General features: G+C 41.2%; 1 protein-coding gene across 1 annotated transcript in view; it reads right to left on the bottom strand.

Annotated features, from left to right (window-relative positions):
* Positions 1-1,721: 1,721 nt before the first annotated feature.
* SNX30 (sorting nexin family member 30) overlaps positions 1,722-23,722 on the bottom strand; it is a 42,726-nt gene continuing 20,725 nt past the window's right edge. Inside the window, exons 5-9 of the mRNA XM_014524916.1 lie at positions 20,083-20,278; positions 18,351-18,550; positions 11,329-11,415; positions 3,737-3,889; positions 1,722-2,130 (exon numbers count right to left, since the gene is read on the bottom strand). Coding sequence (XP_014380402.1) covers positions 2,071-2,130; positions 3,737-3,889; positions 11,329-11,415; positions 18,351-18,550; positions 20,083-20,278 — 696 coding nt within the window. The 3' untranslated portion in view covers positions 1,722-2,070. The remainder of the gene's footprint in view (positions 2,131-3,736; positions 3,890-11,328; positions 11,416-18,350; positions 18,551-20,082; positions 20,279-23,722) is intronic.

Genomic DNA, 23,722 nt, shown 5'->3' with positions numbered 1-23,722 from the left:
CCTACATTTCTAGGTGGTTACCACTTGTAATAATTCATGAAGTAACATCCTGCCCTTCACCAATTTCCCAGACTGGCTTACGCTAAATTGTTTTGGTTTGGAAAAGGGGGCAGGGTGGAAAACAAGCAAGTAAACCGGGCAATACTTGCATCTATTGATGAACTGTATCATCTGCAGCCACCTCCAGTAACAGATCAGAACTTCCCTTCCAAAGATTTAAGGTTCTTGCCACTTCAGACATCGATTTACATAATCATTTTGCTTGGCTGTAAAAGTCACATGCTCAACTCAAGGGCACCAAACCCAAAAATGCCTTCACAAAATCCTGCTGCCTTTGAAGAAAGTGAAATTCTTACCTACATGTTTAAGTGGAACACCATACCACCTTGGTACCATAATCCTTACTCAAAGGCTGCAGTGTACTTTGCTAATAGTACCTTCTAAAACAGTTACGACAATTTTGAGACCACATACCCTGCAACTACAAGACTATTTGCTCCATTTTTTCTAATGAACTTGAAAACAAAAAATTGGAATGAAAAGTTGATTTATTCAGCTGATGACAGCTCCATCCCCTCCTCAACCTTGTTCTGGTTTAGAAAAGCCTTCATTTGCTCAGCAGAAGTGCTGCTCAACTAAATTGTTCTGTGGGAGAACAGCATTTAAAAGAAAAGTTAAATATTGTGCCTTTCCCCTCCACCTCAATATCCTAATTGAAAAAGGTGACTAGAAAAATTCCTCTGAATTAGTCATATTTGGGATTCCCTGGGTTTATGTGATAATTCCTATCAAAACTACTGGGCAAATAGTCAAGAAAGGCAGAACTGTTGCTCATATTCAAAGCCTGATGTTACACCAATGTTTTGGCAAACAGAAACCAGCCCCAGATTGCTATGGGTAAAAAAGGTGCAAAACACTGGAGATTCTTCATGCACTGCTAGATCAGATCATCTGTAACCAGTCTTGGCAGTATTCCTTCCTTTGGAAGGTATTAAGGCCACCAACACCAAACAGGAAGTGGATTTGCAACATGGGGTATTTAACTTACTATTCCTGCCACCTCAACATGTTTAAGGCCAGTTTCACACATGCACAATGCTTGGTATAGAAGCAAGCACTTGATACATCTTTTGGCTGCTGAAAAAAAGAAAGGAAGCAAGAATCCGTCTTTACTACAGTGGAAAGCTTGACCAACTCAAGCCAGAAGAACACTGGATTCTGCTTAGACACTTCCAAAGTTAAAGCATACAAAAAAAATCATACCCTTTTTGAGCTAGCTTTGGAGAAAAAGAACTGCAAGTACACACCTGTCCATTCGCACTGGATAGGCAGCAGCATAAACTCACTTCCACTCTCCTTTGATCCCTAAACCTGGCCCACATACACATTACTTCATGTCACCAAGGTAAACAAACGAGCATGGATATTCAAGATGAACCAACAGCATGCCACACTCACAAACCACAGTTCATGCTTGCATCACAAGCTTTCTGCAGGAGGCATCAGTATATTTTCTCTAGGACCAGCTCAACTCCCCCATGAAAAGTTCCCTATGAATTAAGCAGTCCTAGAGCTGAATTCACAGACAGTAGCCAAAAGGCCTCCCCCTTCCAACCATTACCTCTGCATCAAAAAAGGTTACAAGGAGTGGTTGAAGAGTGCTGTTTCATAAGTAGTAACCCTTATTTATGAAACAAAAGAGGATGGTAATAAAGATGTCATATTGGCATCTTGCAGTAGAGTTTTATTTTCATCTTTTTAGTGTTCCACTCATTAGTTCCTTCCAGGAAAAAAGAGGTAAGTTTTCTTTATCAAAATCCCTGTGCATTTCCATTACGATCCCAGGATCACACCATAGGATGGAAAAGGAACCATTCAAGGTAACTCAAAAGATGAAACACTGGTTTAAATACAAACAGATGAGGAAATTCAAAACTGCTTTCAATGGGTCTGTTCCAAACCAAGCACAGCTGGCATTTATCACAACAAAGTAGTGCATTGGATAGTTCCAGTATGTCGTTTAGTGGTACTAAGCACATATGTGGCTAGAAGGGTCCATGAAGAGGCTTCTTATTTGGTCTCTGGCTTGTCTTGTAATAGTGGTATAATTGATTCCCACGCCGTAAGGCACTGCAAAAAGAAAAGATGCAGCAGTAAGTTTCTAGTTACATACTACTATTCCTTCACTCCAAGTCTCTATCATGTAAGGTAAACCATCTCAAAAGCATGGTCCTGATCACCAGTTGAGCAGTTTATGAGTTGGAAAAAAAAAGCAGAGGATTTAAAAAAATTCCTAATAAAAAATTGTTCACCCGTCTGCCATATCACAGTAAAATGCACCAAAGTGTTAGTCATTAGTCTAAACCACTGGCAAGTTGGGAATTTCCCAAGTTACACTTAAGGAAACATAATATTTGCCTTTCCAATTTTAAATGCTACATCTTATGGCAACTGCAGCCTCCACTGCGTCTTTAAAGTGTTATTTTGGAGGCAAAAAACTTACTAAAAACAGCTTTAAGCAACTGATGGTGGTCTGTTAGCAGGGAGGCTTGGCAGAGCAATGGAGGCATGAAATTGCTCCATAGTACAAGTCAGCCTTTGCCTGTTGGAATGGAGTCTAAGCAGCAAGTAAAGAAAAATAAAAGCGAAGCCACAAAGAAATGAAGATGTAAAAAAGCTGCAAGATAAGCTTAACTACCGTTTAAAGTTGAATCAAGTACAAGGCCATTTGGTCAATTCAGCTTGCTAGAACTAAAAGCTCCACAGTTACATTTTCTCTTTTAGTCAAGGGGGTTGGGACATAAAACTCATTAGATTTTAAACATTTTACTTGAACCCAAACTCTGTTCTCACTTGCCAGCACCTCAAGGTTTCAGCAGCACACATCCCAGAGAAATATCACAACATAGATTTAGAGAACCTACCACACACACAGAACTATTGAACTGTGTACAGATTATAGGCTTAAACTCCAGATTTGAGACATGCCAAGACTCATTTTGCTCTCAGACAAGTTACAGTATCACACCCAAGTAAGTTACCTAAAACAGTATAGACCTTTTACCATTGGATAATAAATTAGGCAACCAGCTTGCTGCCACGATGGGGACTCCATGAACTATAGGCTGGAGTGAGAGTGACAGACAGTACACCACTATAAAAACTAAGAGATTAATCCCATCATGTACATGGGGCTGAATTAAGACTATTACTCCCCCCTCCCACACCCATTTGCTGCTCCTTAAGATTACTATGAGGACATACAGTACATTTGGCTCCTACTATACTAACTCAGTGAAAGTGCTGGCATAAAAAAAAAAAAAAAAAAAAAAAAAGGGAAGATACCAAGACTCTTGATTATAAGGCAGCTGGTTTTCAGATGCATGTAGAAGCACCAAACCTGGACAGAGTGGGGGCATCTCAGATGGTAACATCAAACTACTGCATTACCAGCATCACTGAGGTAATTCCACTGCCCTCATGTTTAGCCACTGTTTCATGCTCAGATCAGTCAGTGGTAATGCTAAACACTAGTAGCAGCTCCAGGATGACCTACAGCAAAAGAAGTGGGTTGCTCCTGTGAGTGAAGCTAAAAGCCCTCCAGGCCCAACATGAAATCCATCACACTAACATCCACTGCAGTGCAGCACTGGAGTGTAGAAGCCATGCCCCTAATTTCAAGGTCAAAAGGTCACCGGTAGTAAGCTATTAGTGTTACAGCAACTTGGGGTGTTACCTTCTCATAGTACTGGATGTTTTTGTCTGCCATTCCCATAAGCAGCTGCCTGAAGTCTTGGCGTTTGCTGTTCTGCCATCTCTCCATGTCCGCTTTCAGGTCAGCATTGAAGCACTCTACTCGGTCCTGACATTTTTCCACATCTGTTGGCACCTGAGAGAAGCCAGACTTCTTAGCAATGCTAGGGTTACTTCTTTTCCATCCTCCCCAAATCACTGGGAATGTACAACTTACATACATACCATTGCACAACTCAGTCCTTCTATTTCTTTACTTGAAACAATTTCTTTCGGGAGCTGTAACTGAACAGCTCCAGGAGAAGCAGAATAAGAGAACGAAACAGGATGAGGCACCAAGCCAGAACTTGCTTCATTGTGGAACAGGACTCTTGTAGAGTGAAACAGAATCCCACTTAGGCAGGTAGGGTAGGATCTTCTCTCTTCCATGTGTACAAAGAAATGGAAGTTTCCTTTCATCATGTTGGGGGGGGGGGGGGGGGGGGGGGAGAGGAGGAGGAGGAGATGGGAAACAGGACAGCGATTCAATTTGTTGATTTGGATCACTGTCCCAATTCAAATTTGGCCGAATCTGAAGATTTGATGCCGATTTGGAGAAAATCAGCGATTCAGACATACACAGCTTTCAATGTTTTTCCTACATACCTTGGAGATACCAGGTGCAGCTTGTGAATGCTACAATGGTGAGGCGGATAGAGCGTCCCACAGGAGTGCGGGGGACCCCCCCCCTCCTCAGCAATCAGCTGTGGGTGGGACCCCAGGCGTCTCCCCAGACCCAGGAGGCACAAGTCACCAAGCTGGGAGGTGGGGTCCCCCACATGCTCCACAGCAGACCTGGAAGTGGATGGGAAGGGCTTTTGGTCTACTTCTGGGTCCACCACAGAGTGCACTGGGACTCCCCACATGCTCCTGTGTGACACTCCATCTGCCCCACCATCTCAGTGTTCGAGCCAACTGGTACCTTGAGGTATGTAGAAAAACTATTTAAAAGCTACGTCTACGGCTGAATCATTGAATCTCTTTTGGAGGGTTCCGATTCAAATTTGGAGAAATTCAAGGGTCTCCCGATTTGATTCAGAGATTCGGCCACCAAACTGAATCAGTGACCAAAGCTTCACACAGACCTACTGCTTGTGACAACAGAACTGGATACATGGGCCCTCTGTGCCTTGGTAAGGTGATAGTAAATAAGCAAGCAAATTCTTGGGGAATGCGACTAAACAGAAAACAAGCTTTGCTTTTTATGAAAAAAAGTCTTCTTTCCATCTTATTTTCCAGTAATAGTTCAGGATTGAAGCCTAGTACATGAAAGTTCCACATATGGACTGTATTTCTAAATAAAGAGCCCACATGTAGGATACCTGTGTGGACCAATGAACCCCAACAGAATTGCAGAACTGCCTCCATTTTTAAAGTTCCCTACTCACTTAAAAAAAAGCCCAGATCTATAGTTGGAGTATAAATCTCTCCAGAATGCAGTTAGATGCTGGCAACCCTTGGGCCAGATCCGACCTGCCAAGCAATTTAAATTAGATCTGCATCTGGCCTACAGTGCAGTATTGCAAGTAGGGGAGGGCGAGGAAGGCACTAGTGCCTCCACCTGGGTACCCCCCTTGGACATCCTGCTCCCACTTTTTCTGCAACACCACCTGCAGCCACCCCTGCTCAGGTCAGTTTCTTTTTGTGCTGAATTTTTCATTTGTTCCAGTCTGGTGGTGGGAACCTACAGCAAGGTTATTAGGGAAATAAGCTTACCATTCACTTCAGTGGAAGTAGTAAGGCTGACTGACAGAGTATGTTTGAACTTCCCACACAAGCACAAAAAAGCCCCAGCGGCCTTAACTAAAGACTGTGGTCTGAATACTCTATTCAAGGATACCAAACCACTGGCTGACAAGTTTAAGCTAGAACATCTGGCAAGGAGGAAAAAAGTACCATCATTAAAATCAACTTCCAAATAAAAAGATACATAACATTCTCCAGCCTTGCTGTTGCATCATTAGGATGATATAGGAATACATTACTCCAAGTGGGGGAATCATGTTCCTTCCAAATCAGAAAAGAGTTCTAAGGAAAAGGAAAGGATTATACAAGAGACTCTGGAAAAATCATTAGCAGAGTTCTACTGTTAAAGTTTGGTACGACTTGTGGACAAATATGAATTCTCTCATACTACACTTCAGTCATTACTAGTTACCTACCACCTCGTTTTACAGACTTGTACCTCGAGATGGCATTTTAGACCAGTTTAGTTCAGCTTGGTTTTTTTTTTTTTTTTAAAACCAGTTAAAACCAAAAGAAACCCCCCCCCCACCCCTTATGCTGGTCTTGGGTTTAGAGAACGGCTAGCTTTAGTTAAGTTCTATCCCCTTTACCGGACTCAACTAAATATTTGTATTATTCACTCCTCAATTTCTACTGGTTTTACTACCACAGATTTGAGGAAAGCAACTAGTTAAACCAAAACACAAATCATCTGTGTAGGGGAAGTCTAGGGGAAAAAATTCTTACTTCAGCTCCTGTTCTGAGCTCAAGTTCCTTGCAGAGATCTTTAAATATTTGATAAAAGGAACTCATTTGCCAGTCTGGAATGTTTAACTCACTACTGCCAAGTCAATCACTAGTGCAGAATGGCGATAAGCAGAATGACTTCCTGGCACATTTTGAAGGCAAAGAGGGGGGAGAGAAGAGGGGTGTCAACTCCTGGCCCTCAGGCCTCCCCATGGGCCTGAATTTCAGTGGGGAGTAGTGGTAGCTAACTTTCACTGCTCTGCTGTCAGATTTCCAGACCCAGGGGAGCCCTTCAGGTCTGACTGCACAGACAGGGCCAAGCATGACAACATGGGGTTGGACCCTGGGGCACAGACTGGCCCCATGCCACTTTTGTCCATGCAGCCAAAAGATATGAGCACTGCTATGGTAGTTCCCCATTTTTTTTAAATAATGGCCATCTTCCCTTTATAACCCCTTTAGGAAGCCTTCCAACTTTAGGCTGCAGAAGTTCTAGTCTCTGCTCTGACAGCCGAGCTGCCTCTCTGGCTTGGGCAACTAACAGCCTCCGTATCAGCACTCCTACCCCTTTAAAAGGGGGGTAAGATGGAGAGAAGGGGAGAACAATATTTGCTAAATCCCAAAGCAGGAGGAGTAGTAACACCATTTCTTCACCGGTCTGAGAAAGTCCCTCATACACAGCACGCTTCGAAAAATGTATACATTTCTGTCTTAGTGCAGACTTCAGAGGAAGCCATAGGACTGATGCAAAAGGGCAGAACCATGTCAATAAGGAGGATCAATTTTAAGCTCAGCTAAGATATTCAAAACCAAATGAAAGAGGCACGCAACACTTGAAAGGAGTAGTCCTTGATACAATGCCTATTCCTTCACCTAACAGGTCCCATGCACATGCTTAGTTATCTTTGCTAAGTTCTCAGGTCTTTCACAGCTTCATTTTATCCTGCCCTATTGGCTCTCTTCAGTGCCAATGCTTTCAGCATATTCAGTAAGGTGTCTAAAAAAAGATGGAGGGTTCAACAGACTGCATCTACTAGACATAAAATGCAGTTTGTTCGCCACCAAAAAAGCCCATCACAGCACTGCCACCACCACCAAAGTGATACCAAATTTAAGCCAGCTGGGTGAACCCACTGCTGAAAACTTTAACAGTTTCTTCCCCCTGCCATCATCTTTGTGACAGGAAGATGAAGGCCTCATGTGATCCTTCATAAAAAAAAAAAAAAAAAAAAAAAAAAAAAAAAAAAAAAATCACATATGGTAAAGATTTAGAGATGGGCAAAACACATTTGCAGTTTCAACAAGTCATTGAGAAATGGTGGTTCTACTGAATAGCTACTCTCAAACACATGCAGCGACATCAGGGAGTGCTGGCTGACTGCATTCCTGGAGGGAAGATCCAGCCGATCCCACTATTACATAAACAATGCACAAAGAGCTCCTACAGACATGCAGCAAGACTGGCCCAATGTGCTGTAAATCCAGCATGTCAGAGCAGACTCGATTAACAGAGGCTGCTAGAGCGCTGAAATTAACGCACTCCAGCCTCCAGTGTCAATTGCATCAGCATCCCCATACTGAAAAATGGAGTCAGGGCATGTTAAAGTTTGTTCAATGAGCTTTAGTTCAAAGCACCCCACCACCATTTTTCAGCGTGGGGATGCAGAGATGCTTGATGCTTGGGCGCTTTCAATTAGCATGGCTTGCTAATTAAAGCAACCCCCCTGCCTCCTGGAGCACGTCTATAAAATGCCCGAAGTTCCTCTAATAAAACAAAATGTTTTCCACTGCCTCTGTTCAGTGATAGGAATTCTGAAGCTTAAAAGGGCTCTCGCACAGCACTACTGTTTAACAGGGACTTCCAATTTGTGAGCCCCTGTTTCTATTTGGGTAATTAGTGGGTTTCTGTGGTGAGAACAATTGATGATTATTCTTCAGATAGCTCAGTACTCCTTCAGGAATGCATGGTTAGCTACTATAATTTATTTTTCATATTTGAGAAGTCATGCTAACTTTTAGAGCTCTAGTTCTTCAATATTTTACTGAACAAAAAAAGGTATCAGTGCAGCGATGCCAGAAATACCACAGTACCAGGCATTTTGCTGAATCCTAGAGGACTGGGGGGCAGGTGGGAGGGATAGTAATAATAGTTGGGTCTGGACTTTCCTGGCAGATCCACAGAAGAGAGAACATAGGCCCCTACCTCCTACTAAGCCCCAGTGTTGCAGGAAGCATACAAATGACATCTCCTCTGTGAAGGTGTTGAAAGATAGGTCCCAGCGTGACATGGGGGCCATATATCCACATGTGAGAATGTATCTACACTAGTCTTGGGAGGACTTATGTAGAGATATGCAAGCTAGGCTTAAAAAAAAGTAAAAATAAAAATAAAAAATAAAATTAAATGCAGGTGTAATTCACCCCCACTGGTGGGTTCTGGGCTGAAGATGGTCAATTCAGCAGCATGTTGTCAAAATTCCATTGCCACAGAAATCACCAGGGCCTTGACTGTTAATGGGATAGTTTGCTCTGCTTAAGATTTAAGGCTCCACATAAATTCTGTTCACATTTGAGGATCTCTGAATCCATAAACAGCTGTTTTGTTGGGTTTTTTTTAGTTTAAGAGCAAAAAAGATTTCAGTGACTTTCTGGGCACTGCATTACCCCCAAAAGGGGGCAATACAGACCACAGGTTGAGAATGTCCATTACAAATCCAGTGTTACAATCTACAGACCACTGGGGTTTGCTGAGCTACATATACTCTACTAAATCCAGATCTGGAAACAAGCCTTTAAGAGGATCTATGACTTATTGCGAGTCAGGTGGGATGACTACAGAGCACTAATCCACCCTGAAAGTCTACAGGAACTGGATCTCAATTAAGTTGTTGTAATTCATTCAGTGGGGCCAAGTTTTCACCTCAACATGCGGAAGGAATTGGGCTTTTCCACTGGAAGCATTGAAACTTTGAAATGGGAAACAGTTTCTACTGAAGACTTTGGCAAGAAGGTGCTTAGTTTCACTGCAAGGCAGATATAAAAGGCTGACATGCCCAACAGGAGGCCATTCAAATAAGTGCCTTAAAAATATTTCTCCTTGTTGTTGAAACAAAACAGCAGTGTAGATTAGTTGCTATTTTTTTTTCAAATAAGAATAGTTACTTGAAACTAGATTATCTTTCTAATTCTTATTAAAACCTGCAAAATGAGTGACTGAACCAGCTATAAGATTTAAAATTAATTTTTAGCAGAGTTGTGCACATAGTTTCCACCCCCTGTGATGGCCAATATGATAAGAGTTAGTCCACAACTGTTTAACAATGTGAATGTGATCAGTCAGGATTCTTCATATTTAGGTTTTAGCCACATTACCACCACTAATGGAAGTTTCTCTAAAAACGTTTTTTAGTGTCTGCAGTGGTTTGTTTTTTTTCTCTTGCCACTGTTCGCAGCACTTCTAGAATTGGATAACCTCTCAAGAATCAACTGATGTGGAAGAGGAACTTGTGTTCTACAAAATAACCTTGAAAGTGATGCTTTCTGGAGTTTTATATTGCTAGTAGGGTTAACCAGGGCATCAAGGTCAAGAGCTCCTAGACTAATAGCAATTCAAAAATAAGAAGTAGTCTTCAACAGTGGAGCAGACCAATGAAGAAAATACTTCACAATGGCTGCAAAGGCAGAGGAAGGCTGCAGCAGAATAGAGGCCTCCAGTTGTCTGGATTCTCCTTGCCATCAGGTTAAAAGTTTCCTTCCTGCAAAGTATTGTGTGGTTGCTGATGCACAATGGCATCCCCATTAAAGACTACATGTGCAGGTGTCTTCCTTTAATAGGGAGTCCTATGGTGATGGGCGAGTGGTGGCAGGGTCAGGTGCTTGTGGCTTTAGGTAATCGCTAGTCACGAATCTACATATAGCAGCAATGACTGCATGATGGCTGTTTTGCACTTGGAACCAAAGATAAGTACAGAATTTAGCAGCTGCAATCATGACTAAGCAGGCCTACTTGGGATCCACCCTGCTCACCTCTGGAGGAAGGGGAGAAACAGCTAAAAAAAAAAAAAAAAAAAAAAAAAAAAATCACCACATCCTGTAATGAAGGTTTGTAACTGAAGCATCCACATCCTGTGTGGTCACTGTGGTGGTTGTCCAACAGAAGCAGAGAACAGCACTCAGGGCTAAGGAACTTGCGTGGTTTCCCACCCCCCTCCCCTTTAATCAAGACACTATTGTACTTAGTGAAATCAAAAGGCACAGGAAAGGGGCTGCTCAAAGAACATGGTGATGGGTACACCTTTTTCAGAAAAAGAAAAAAGCTGAAAGACATGCACAACATAGGCTTTATCATCAATACCAACATTGTTACCCAGATGCCAAAATGCAAATCCTGTAATACCCTCTAGTGGCTGAAGTGAGGACATTTCCTGGATACTTAATTACTGTAAACAAGTTAACTGAGAACCAGAGAATTCTTTGCTAAAAAGAGGCAAAATTTTAAAGAAAGTTGTAACAGAGCACTAAGGTCATTGGGGGAGGGGGTGTTGGCCAGGCTTATCAACCTGCAAAAGTTGATAAGTACACTTCTCCTTGCATCCCACAGGCGATTTAAAAAAAGAGAAGAAGTTCTCACTAGCATGCAAAGGAACAGTTAATTCTTAAAAAATGCTTGACCCAAAGTATAGTGGAGTCTTTTCACTTATACTTCAGTGGGTTTCAGATCATGCTAGTGGCATGATGTACTAGTAGTGTTCCCCCACAGGGCCTATCCAAAGATTTCCTCTTTGCTGCAGTGATGTAACTACAGGTTCAAGTAGATTTCACCACCACCCCGTTTCCCTCCACATGCTTAGCCCATTAGCTTTTTCTCCACTGAAAATATCCACCCATCATCACTGTTCGTTCTCATTCTGAGGCCAGCTTATAAACGAAAAAGAGACTGTTCCAGGTAAGAAGTGGCAATGCTTTTGTTCGCAGTGGTTTTTTTTTTAAGCAAGTTCTCAGCCAAGACTGACAGACAAGAGTGCCACAGGTTTGGTTTTTACTGAAGTTTTTTCAAATGCTAACCTTTGGACGGTCTTCTTTTTTCAAGGCCACAGCTTCCAATTTTGCTTCATACTCTGCTTGAACTTGGTCTCTCTTCTTCAGCACATTCTAGAGAAAGAAAAGCGCAAAGGTTGAAAGCAGATGAGGGTAACTCTCCTTACTGCCCCACCCTGCTAGAGACCTCAGGCTGGATATAAGTTGACATGTCACTTGAGTCAGAGGTCAGCACTGAACAGCAGATTCCCGTTTTATTTTGTAGGCATTGCGACAGACAGACACACACAGACTGACTCTAGGCTGAACCATTTACCCTGGAAGCAGATGCAAACCAAGATTTGTAATCATTAGAAGTGAGGCTGAAAAAACCAAGACTCCCAAGTCTTGCAACCAGTTTTCAGTGCAACCTTTGCCAAGATACTTAACTTCTCTATTCATCTGTTGACTCGCCTGCAGAAACTTAACTGGAAGAAAGGTTAAAGTGAGAATCCAATCTATAAAGCATTAGGGAAAAAAAAAATCACTAGGCAACAAGAGAAACAAAAGTTGTACACAGTTGGCAAGCAATCTTCCTGAAAATGAGCTTCTGCTGGCCAGGTGACAATAGTTTCATGACTTGTTGAAGGAGTGACCTAAAGGTCACGTTTTATTTTGTTGTTAAAAATGCAAGGGTGAGAGCATGAAAGCTTTGTCTAAGGATGGAGAGAATGTTTTTATGCAAAGAAAAAAAAAAACAAAAACAAATGCAACAAAACCCAAACAAACCACACACACTTTATGACAACTTGGCTAGGCTACCCAGGATTGTTTCCTCCAGGTCAGTTAACAAAGACAAGACCAGTCTTATGTCACATGTAAAAAAGCTCCAGGATTGCCTAACCAGTCCTATTAAACACTGGATATCCAGTCACAGATTTACATGCAAGAGGCTACAGCATGATATACGACAGCTTTGCAGATGTAGGTCTGTCCTAAGCTCTGATCTATAAAACACATTAGTTGAGGTTGTGTTTACTATATTAGTATTAGCAATTGTATGCCAAGACCATCGCTAAACATGGGCATTACTTTTTTTAAAGTGCATATTTTGCATGGAGGAAAAATAAAAGTCCCAGGAGATTTCTTATTTAGAGGATAAGCTCCTTGCTTATTCCTTTGAAGAGCAATCCCTCATGCCCTACTGGCCCTGTTTTTATAAAGTCACATATCCTGCCATGCAGAGGGCTAACCTAATTATTTGGGCCTCAGCTTTCAGTTCATCTTAAGAAAACAAAAAACAAAAGTAAAAAGCTTGGTCAAGTGTTGGTTATTCCAGGAGACAAGGGCAGTTTGTTAAATTCAAAAACTTCTATACATAGCTATTACCCCTACCATAAAGCTACAGTAAAGTCACAAGAGCAGTGCAGGACAGGCCATGCTTATAGCAAGCAGAAGTTAACACACTAATAGTTTAATCCACAATTAATCCCCGAATTAAATGGTACAGCTTCTCACCAACTAAAGGGTATTAGCAAATAGACAAGATGGCACATGATCAAACACTAAACCTGCAAGCCTATGACGATATTTCAAGGATTCAATTAGGAACAGTTAGTAATTGCTAGGGTTGGGTTATTCCTCGAGGCACAGCAGAAGTGAAGGGGGTTAATTTACAGGGTTGCTCCAGTATCTGAACTTATTTAGTCCGTATTAATTTAGATTCTCATATTTCACAGTATTCTTCACTCCAAAGAAATTAGACATTTATTGCCAAGAAATAGGAGGAAAGGGATAATTCCTTCAATAGTTTGGGACAGCTTCCTTGCGTGTCCTTCCCCCCCACCCCCCAAACCTCCTCTCCCCCCACAAAAAGCCACACACACAAGCATGCTATTTGCTTACAGCAAAAATGTAAGACATCAGGTCTCAGAATATAGAAGAAGTAACCCACATAAAAATTTTCCCCTCCACAGATATTAAAAAAGCACTGAAAGCATGAATGTTATTTAACAGGTATTTCCTCTTTGGTACACAGGGATATTGAAGAAATATCTATTTTTTGCTGGGGATTTTTAAGAAATTATTATTTGCCTCTTACAACACTGGTGTCAAATCATGGACCAGGAAATCTGAAGTTAGTACAGCAAGTTGACTGGTACCTTCAAGGACTAATGGTTTAGAATAGAGGATTCTGATACTAGATAATGTTGATTGGTTGGGACTATTTTGGTGGGCAGTCTAAATAGAAAGCTAAAAATGGGTTTGAAGAATAATTAAAATTGACAGCCCAACACATCAGCCTTGCATGCAGTACAAGTAATACTGCTTTCTTTTTCCTCTGAGAAAGGAGGGATCTCAGGCTTTGCTTAGTAATGCAACACAGAACACTCCTGCCTGAAATATTCTTCAAGAGGGCACAGTAATCTTGTAGCTCAGAACAAAAGCCTGCAAAGCATTTTTTATGAAGTAAGGATGCTTCTCTTCTAGGATGGGGAAGGAAGGCACCATGGGGGCTAAGAGATTTGTTTGTGAATAACAGCTGTTTTACTGACAGTTTAGGGAATAAAAGTCTAGTCAAGTCATCGTCTCATGCTCCAACTTCAAGGCCATCCTCACAAGATACAGGGCGGTCCCAAAGCAAAGAAACATTTATAAGAACCTTCCCTCCTTCTACACCTTTGCATTAATGAGAAATTCCTAGGCAACTCCTCACTTAGATAGGCCTTACAGAGAAAGGATGCATTTCCAAAGGCTACAGCCCTTGAATCAAAAGCCTTTTTATCCCACTGTCGCCACCTTTTCTTTACGTGAGGAACTAACTTGGAATGGACTTAGATTTAGAAGTATATTCAAAATGCCCCAATGCACTGTTGATAATTGCCAACATGCTATTTAAAAAAGGGGTGGGGGTTAAATACACACACAGTTTGTGCAATATTTTAGTAAAAGCCATTAACTACATTAAACATTAATAGGTTCTTGCCTTTCCCATGGAACATTGATGCACACATGCTGCAAGGCAGGTTTGATTTTCTCAGAGGGAAAAAATGCTTCCCTACTAAGCCATGATTGTTCGGGTAACCCCGAAACATTCCCCACTTTACCCCTTTTAAAGATGCCATGCCTTTTGAATTGACCTTTAGCCTCTTTCATTTCTGAGGCCAAGAAATGATCCTTACCAGATTAGTTATAGAAGGAAAGGGCTTGTCTGCACCTGAAAGCACTGTTGGATTCAGGTACAGCACATCTGAAAGGTAGTACCTAGTCCAGAATACCTCTACTCTTGGACAGTTGTATTGCTTTAACTAGAGTGGTATCCTTTCAACTGCCCAAGTTGTCACTTGAGTAGTCCCTCAGAAGAAGTGAGAGCTTTTCGATATTCACTCTGGGGAAAAAAACCCTGCATGAAAAAGTGGCAAAGCTATTAGTAAAAATGCAAACGTAATCTTAATACTTTTCCTTGTTGCAGAACAGACTTTTGCTTTGGCTCTGTTCTCTTAGGCCAGCTTTGAATCTTCCCACTGGGTCAAATTCACCAAGCGTGGTGTCAAGTGTGGAGGGCTGGACAGCCAGCCATAGACTGAAACAAGACTTCTGAACCTCATCTAAATAGCTGCCAATTGCATTGGCACAGAACATCTACCAAATAAGCAACAGCCTCGCTTTAGAAGCCTTGCTCTAATCTAGTTTCATGGAATGAAAGAAAAAGATTTCCCTGTTCCCACCCCCTATGCACTAACTGTATATTGTGAAAGTACCGACAGGCAGTTAAACTGGTTTAAAGCTACCTGGAAGGTTTCATAAGTGCCTGGGGAAAAAAAAAAAAAAAAGTCAAGTACTATTTTGAACCAATTCACTGTAAACCACTTCAGTGTTGTGTGTAGACAGCAAGTATCTTGTGACAGCAGCTGAGTCAGTCCATCTTCCAGACATCCCATGCTGCATTATTCTCTTTCCTACCCCAACCCCACTAAAACTGGTCACTCTGTGCAGCCAGAACTCTGTCCCTCTTATCCCCCACCTTTAATTTTTTGTTGAAACTTAAATCCCTTGCACTGCTTAAAGAGTCATCTTTCTGAACAGCCAGCTCCATCCTTACTCCCTACTCTACCACAGCTCTTCATGTCCTCCAGATCCTGGGGACCTACACTTTTTTTTTGGTTCAAGTACTGATCCCTGCCAGCTCCCCCCCACTCCCTGAAAGTCAGGCAAGCACACTGCAGACTAAACTTCAAAAGCCTGCAGTATTCTACAATTACAATTCTGCTTCTTACAACAGAAGAGTTTTATGCAAAATGCTGAATGCTTTAGACTCAGTGGGCACCTCCACATGTGCACTTTTACTGTGTAGTAAGTTTACTATACTGCACAGCAAGCATCATCATCAACATGTACACAGCAATTAGGCAGACCAATTTACAGCACCAATATCCTGCCAGATATTGGGATTAGTTTACTCTGATTCAAACTGCATTGGAGTTTATTCAGTTGCATTAGTTGCACCCAGTTAGAGGGCATGTATCCCTAAAGAACACCAGTAGCCTGGATCCAACCATCCCATCAACCCATTTGTTTTGCCCTGGCAAAATGCTTATCCTCCCTACCTGCAGAAACATGGGAACAAAACAAGTGAGGTTTAAGGTGAAGTCCTGGGGAAGATACTATGGACAGCACAGAGTTACACTTGAAGAGTTTTCCCTTAAAATGTGATAGTGGTGGTGTGTTTATTTGTTTGTTTACTAGTATCCCCAATCACTGGCTTTCCTTACCAACTTTCATTAAAATACCTTAGTGTGGAGAACACATGCCACAGCCTGCTTAGGCATACGCAAAGCACAGTAAGGTTAAACAAGCAAAGCCAATTTGGGGCCAGCAACTGCTACCTGTATACTGAAGTCCATGAAGTAAACCTAAATTAAGTCAGGTTCTCTGGGACAGAGCGCTCAAGTGAAAGAAATTTTCTTCCTTGGGTTTTGTAAATTGAGAAGAGACCTTCACCTCACTGCTTGAGGAAGCATAGTTCTAGTGCAATCAGCTTTTGCATAAACCACTTGACAGACAACTTGAAGGAAAGTCTGTATGCAAGTATCATACTTTAACATGTAAAATCCAGTCAAATCAGGAAGACAAGATACCAAAAGAAGTCAGTTACAAGTACAAGATCTCTGTCCGCGCGCGCGCGCGGACAGCTGAGGAAGTAGGCATTTCAGGTGCCATTTCTTGAGTAAAAAACTTTAAAAAAAAGCACATACCTTGTTGGGGACTTTCCTGAGGTGCTCCAAGCAGAACTGTTTTTTGTTGACACTTCAGGTTTTGTTTTTTTGTAAGAAAAAAGTATAAAATGCTGAACATATACACAGTGGCTTACAGCTTTACAGAATGTAAGCACTCTCATGCCACAGATCACCTAAAACCCATGCTAATCACCCTGGTTGGCTCAATATCAGCTTTAAAATGCTATTAACTCAGTTAATGTTTAAAAACTTACTTTGTTAAAACAAAATGTCAGAAGTGCCTTAACTCTTAAAACAGAGGAAGCAGCGACTTGCAATGCAAATATTTAGCATTATTCCCAAGCACAACCTAATTTCAAAAGGAACCAAGACCCTAAACGTCAATACCTTAAGTTGTTTTTTTTGTTTTTATAGGCTTGTGGAAGAGAAGTAAAAAATGTGTCTATAAACTGCCCTACATGTTGAATGGACTGCAAAGATACTCCTATTAAAAAAGGAAATCTCAGAACATGCATACATGTTTTTGGACAGCAATTTTGTCAGGTAATTTCAGGGGAGCAACCAAAACCTTAGCATAGAAGTGGCATGTTGAGGACCATTTGATGTGCCCGTTCATGAAAGGAACAGCAAAGTTAGGTCACTGCTCATCAGTGCTGAAAAGGTTAGAATTGAAAGACTGACCTTTGATTAATGGAAAGTTAGGTGCTGGATGACCACAGGAGGCAGATTTGAGAGACTTCATGTAGAGTGTAGCATATCACACATTCATAAATTTTAAGTAGCATTATTGTAGCATCAGATAAATCCATCTTTCACATGTAGGGTTGAATAAGAACTGAGCCTGATCTCAGGTTTGGCTAACAATGCTCAGCACGTTAAAAGAAAAAAAAAAAAAGTTTACCATTGTGCTAATGCACAAGAACAATGGTAGATTGAGGTCTAGCACACGCCCCCTGTTCAGTCCGAAAGGAACCATGACACTAGTTATCAGCTACAGTAGTCAGATTCTGTATAAAAAGCCTCAAGTTCTTGGGGGGGGGCGGGGGGGGGGGTCAAAGTAATGCTGCCCCCCCCTGCCTCCGACTCTTTCTAGTAATACTAGTCTAATATTAAAATTTGCACACAGGGTGTACATCACTGACAATACAGCTATTCCCACCCCCCAGTAACAAGCCCCTGACTAAGGCTTTTTCCACTGGTGAATAGGGCATGTATCTCAACATAACCATGTAGTGAAACAAGTACTCCTCCAATAACTATTATTTAGTCTCTACCACATTGCTGGCATCCTAAAAGTGTTACCTTCATCCTCTGGGCTATATAGAGGATGGAGCAGTACAGTCCATCCAAATGATAAAGTTCTGTAGTGTGCAAGTGAGCGATGTCATGCAGAAGTAGCACCACAGACATGTCTGTCAGGTGAGGCTCTTTTTGCATGTGGAAGTTTCAATTTCTTCAGGGTCTTGACAGATCTCCAAGTTGACTGTAGCTCTCAGGCAAAAAACCCCTTATAAAATTTTCATGCCTTAGAGGTTGTACATGGATTGATCAGAAAATACTGCATCAGAATAATGTGCCCTTGTTCACTTGTGGAAGTCTACCAATGTTGAGGTTGTTGCAAAACTGCAAGCTTCTGTAGAAGTTTAATATTTTCAATATTTGGAAAGCGGGGAGGGGGCGGAGATAGCAATTGATCCTCTTTCCTGCAACAAACTACTGCCAGATGGAAAACCAAACATGCACACACAGTGAATGGTAGGGTCTATTCAGGAATGCTCGTTTATGGGTGCACACAAAATATAGAAAAAACGGGATGGTCACAAGGCTCCTTACCTTCATGGACTCCGAGTACAAAATGTACTCCCGGAGTACAGGCAGGAAGTCCTCTGTCATGTCTTCACTCAGTTCCTCAAGTGCTGTACAGCAATTGCCGATGCAGGCAGACACACCTTCCAAGGGTTCTCCTAGCTCTACCTCCAACCCACCCCAAGTTGAGTAAACTGGTCCATACTCTCTTAGTTCCACCAAGTATTCTGGGAAAGGCAGAGATGGAAAAAAAAAAAAAAAAAAAAAAAAAAAAAAAAAAAAAAAAAAAAAAAAAAAAAAAAAAAAAAAAAAAAAAAAAAAAAAAAAAAAAAAAAAAAAAAAAAAAAAAAAAAAAAAAAAAAAAAAAAAAAAAAAAAAAAAAAAAAAAAAAAAAAAAAAAAAAAAAAAAAAAAAAAAAAAAAAAAAAAAAAAAAAAAAAAAAAAAAAAAAAAAAAAAAAAAAAAAAAAAAAAAAAAAAAAAAAAAAAAAAAAAAAAAAAAAAAAAAAAAAAAAAAAAAAAAAAAAAAAAAAAAAAAAAAAAAAAAAAAAAAAAAAAAAAAAAAAAAAAAAAAAAAAAAAAAAAAAAAAAAAAAAAAAAAAAAAAAAAAAAAAAAAAAAAAAAAAAAAAAAAAAAAAAAAAAAAAAAAAAAAAAAAAAAAAAAAAAAAAAAAAAAAAAAAAAAAAAAAAAAAAAAAAAAAAAAAAAAAAAAAAAAAAAAAAAAAAAAAAAAAAAAAAAAAAAAAAAAAAAAAAAAAAAAAAAAAAAAAAAAAAAAAAGCACAGCAAGTTATTTTTACAGGTACTTTGGAAGATTACTGTAGTCCAGCCTTTTGGCAGAACTGAAATCAATGCATGCACGTTGACATTTACCAAGTACAGCGTGTCAAGTCAGAACTTAACTGCATAGTTTATGAAAACTGAAGGCTTCTTTGTAGATCAACATTAAATAGTTTTGTCAGTTTACTGCCCCCCCCCCTTTTTTTTTTTAAACTCTAAACCTGGCAACATGCAATTGGCTTGTGTTGTATTAACAGCATCTCTTGTTGGAGGAAAGTATGTACACATGCCAAGAGTAAACTCCAAAAAACCACAGAATTCACTGGTACTATTGTTGAGTGCAAGGCCCTAATTTCTCCCTGCCTCCACAACATTAGGAAAGATGAAATTTCCACATGGAACCTATATAGGAGTTAAGGTTAAAACACACACACACACACACACACACACACCCCAAAAAAAAACCCCACAAAACCAACCACTTTCCTATAGAAAAAATGTTAGGAGATACTTAACAGGCTCAAGTTAGAGCTTTTTGACCAGACCAGAAGCCAATTCCTTATGCTGTAGTCTTGCAGGCTTTTGAGACTGCAACCCAAGTCTTCTTAAAAAAAAAAGCCAAAACACCTATCGTGAGATGCTCAACTCAGGATTAAAAAAAGTGTATACATTAGCCAGAGATTAAGTTTAAAACCACTGTAGCCTCAAAAATAAGAGCATAAATGGAATAAAATGTTTGGTTTGCCAAAACCCAGTTACAAAAAAAACAAAAACCCTACCACACACCAAGTCAAGGTAACTCAAGTTTTAAACAAAATAATGCATTTACAAGAGTGTACACAGCACAACCATTCAAGTGAAATGCTAGCCTTCAGACTCTGTAGTGTCCATTTTTTATTTATTTCTTTAATAGAGAAGAGGCAGTACTACTGTCAGCAGACAAAAATCGCTGCCAAGTTCCCTGCCCAGAGGAAAGTTCTTACCCAACTGCTCCTTGATAATCCGCTGTGCTATTCGGTCAATTGTTCCAAGCTTTAGAGCAAATATATCTAGATACTCTCCCATGGCTGCAAATTCCAGTGGTCGACTTCTTAGTTTATAACCTCCTGTGACATATTTGACCGACTCTCCCATCTTGGAGAGCAATGCCATTCCTTGCTTTTTGTAGGCATTAAGATCCTGGTAATGACAAAATACTGTATTTTTTTAAACAATTTTCAGGCAGGAAAAGCAAAATACCATAACTAGTCTAAATCAGGGTATAACCCAGAGCCACTGGATCTAGCCTGAAGAGCAGCAAGGGCTTTACCCATGTCACAGTGCAGCTAGGTGGCAGCAAGAAGCAGAGACCAGGCCTAGCACCAGCCCATGTTGGTTACCAGCCGAGCCATTCCAGCCCACTACTGGAAGCCTTGTGGACCACTGGTCTAAGTAGTCTGCACTTCACTTAAAATCAGTGATGAAAGAAAGCTTTTGCAAAAGATGTTGGATCATGAGCTATCAATTCCAGGATCATATGCATTTTTCATAGTGCCTAACAGGATAAAGCTTATACTTCAGTAGTGTCTGTAGACAGAGGGATGTTTTACACAAGACTGACAGAAGTACCTTCCTGCTCACACAGAAGGCAAATGTCAGCCTAATCCAAAGTGTGGTGGCACTGAACACGTGGAAAAATTCAGGTCATATAGTACATTTCAGACTATTTTTGGCAAGCTAGGTCAGCAGGTTCAGTTTACTCCCAGTGCTCTGCAGAAAAAGCTACCTTGCAGTCCCCTGCACTAGTAATATACAGATGTATGCAGACAGAACCGGGCTCCTGTGGGCCATCAAGAATGTGGGTGTATGGAACCAGAAAGTGACCAAATACTCAGGTGATCTCCAAATGCAATTAACTGAGTTAGCCAGTTATGACTGCCCTCCTCCCCTTCCAATGGAGAAGAGGGTTGGATAGGATAATATTCAACATGCACTGTGTTAATACAATTCCTACCCCAGTAGGCCATGTTACCAGGGGGCCCAGGACAAAAGAAAAGAGAAATAAGTTGTTGCAAGAAGTCTCATTATATGGGTCTGGAAGTAATTACTTGTATTCTATGAATATGCACCAAGGACTGCATCCCTTCCCTAGGAGGAAGATGTTTGGATTTATTAAACCATGATTATTCTCTCTTCTATTGATATGATGTATTGTAGTCCTTCCAGCAGAGGTCAGCATTTCATGCTTAAACTTTGCTCTGAAGCTTTAGTCTACTAGATGGATACATATACAAACCTGACCCCCACAAACCAAGATCATAAAGTAACCCTAGGTTTTTCCTAAGTTAGATATCAGGAAAAACTTACTAAGACAGTGGTGAAGCACTGGAACAGGTTATCTAGAGAGGTGGTAGAATCCCTGTACCTTCAGAGATTAAGGCCTAGTTTAACAAAGCCTTGGCTGGAATAATCTAGTTGGGGATGGTCCTGCTTTGAGCAGGGAGTTGAACTAGATGACCTCCTGAGGTCCTTCCTACCCTCATTTTCTACGATGCCAATTCCTAGAAATCATAGCTAGAAAACTTTAGAACTACACACCTTTCAAAATGCATTACTTACAGTAATACAGGCCTGTACTACAACTGTGGAAGAGACAGATCTTGACAAATGTTGCCAAGAAGAAAAAAAAAAAAGTCATGTTGCCCTTCATGCTGAAGATTGCTTCTAGGGCTGTGCCAAATTAGGACGTTTTGTTTCAAAGGTGTTTTGACCTTGAAACCAAAATGAAACGCAAGGCTTTGAAGTGAAATGAGGGCACTTGAAGCGTTTCAAATATTTCGAAGAGGTTTGAAGCTGGGCTTGCAGGGAAATACAAAATTAAGAAGCAGGAGGGGAAAGGACTGCTCTGATATTGACTGTGTAGCTGGGCAGTGACTGTGATCCCTCCCTGAGGTCTCCTCCAATCCCAGTGCTCTGGGGGAGGGACAGAGAAGGAGCATAAAAGCAGTGTTTGAAATGGGCTGTCAGCTGTGCCTTTGTCAGTTTGAGCTGTATCCTCTAGCAGCATCAGGAGGCTCTCACTTTCTACCTGCTAGTCTGTAGTTAGTAAGTGGGATCCAATCCATTCCTTCCCCAAAATCCTCTTTTTGTTACTCTTTCCACACAAAATATATCTGTGTTTTCCCTGACACTCTGCATTGACTGTGCAAGAAAGTACAACATTTATATAGTACATAAATACATATATTACAGAAACGCACAGATTTCCCAGCACACCAAACATGAAGCGTGCTAGAAAGGCAGGTGGCTGCTCTTCTGACCAGGGTGGAAAAAGGGGGCAGAGGGAGAGCTCTAAGTCCCCCCCCACAAGCTTAGATGCAGCCTCTTTCCAACAAGTAGCCATGCTGCTTCTGCTGCTAGTGGCACTAAGGAGGTAGGAGCAGCATCTGCATCCCCTCCAATAATACCCACCATAACCACCCTGAGAAGCACCATGACAACAAGCAGCACCAGCGTTACAGTTTCCTCTACCCCAATTTCAATTCCCAGCCTGAGCCTTCCAGTGCCAGAGGAAGAGCTGGATCTGAGTGCCCTAGCAAGGGAAATTCTAGGGAAGGAGGTAGAATTGGAGTTTGTGCTCCACACTCCAAGTTTCCCCTACAGCCATGTCTCCTTCCCCAGAAGGCACTTTAGAGGAGGTTGAGGAGGTAAGTGGCTCAGCTGAGTCCACTCCTCCTGCTGATGTGCACCCTGAGGCACCTACTTAAAAAGCTAATCCCAGCAAGGGGTCCGAGAACCTACAGGGTTTAGTGGAGTCCATTAGGACCGTGACCGAGCTAAAGATCGAGGGCAGCCTCCCTATCTATTATCTTTTCCAACAAGGTGCCCGCAGGGTGGAGCTGGCAGTCACAGCGCCCTAGGGGTATCAAGGCCATCTCTAGAGACCCTACTCTGTGACAAAGTGCAGTCTTCCAGAAACCCCTGCACCCCATCTCCTTGAAACCTGGCAGGCTTCATGACCTCAGAAGGGGCTAACATCTCTGCTGTTTTCAGCTCAATCAGGCAAAAAATGACAAAGTTATAGGCATTTCCGTGGTTCCCCATTATAGTTTATGGGCAAAACACCAAAACAGTTTTAGTGAAACTAAATGGAACAGTGCTTCAAAATAGTGAAACAAGACACTGTCCCTTTGAAACTGCAAATCTGAAATCAAAATGTTGCCGTTTTGCACAGCCCCAGTTGCTTATAGTACCTTTGACTGCCTATACATGTGCTTGGGGGTAGGTAGGGGGAATTTTAAGTTAGAGCAGCTCTCCAGGAACCACTCCAATTAAAACTGCTCACCATCACATGTATTAAGCCCCAGCATGTTTCAAAATGGCTGCAGGACACCAAGTAAAGCTCATTCAATTAGTTTTAGTTAAAGCACACCCATGGCCATTTGCGGGTAGGTCTTGCTTGACCAATCTCATTTCCTTCTACGACCAGGTGACCTATCACCTGGACAAGGGAGAAGAGATTGATGTCATATATCTTGACTTCAAAAAAGCCTTCGATCCGGTTTCCCATGATCACCTCTTGGAGAAACTGGCCAATTGTCGCCTTGGGTCCTCCATGATCCACTGGCTGGAAAATTGGCTCCG

This window comes from Alligator sinensis, unplaced genomic scaffold (assembly GCF_000455745.1).
Source record: "Alligator sinensis unplaced genomic scaffold, ASM45574v1 scaffold371_2, whole genome shotgun sequence".
Taxonomy (NCBI): domain Eukaryota; kingdom Metazoa; phylum Chordata; order Crocodylia; family Alligatoridae; genus Alligator; species Alligator sinensis.
The sequence above is the reverse complement of the archived record's forward strand: the minus strand, read 5'-3'. Positions and strand labels throughout refer to the sequence as shown.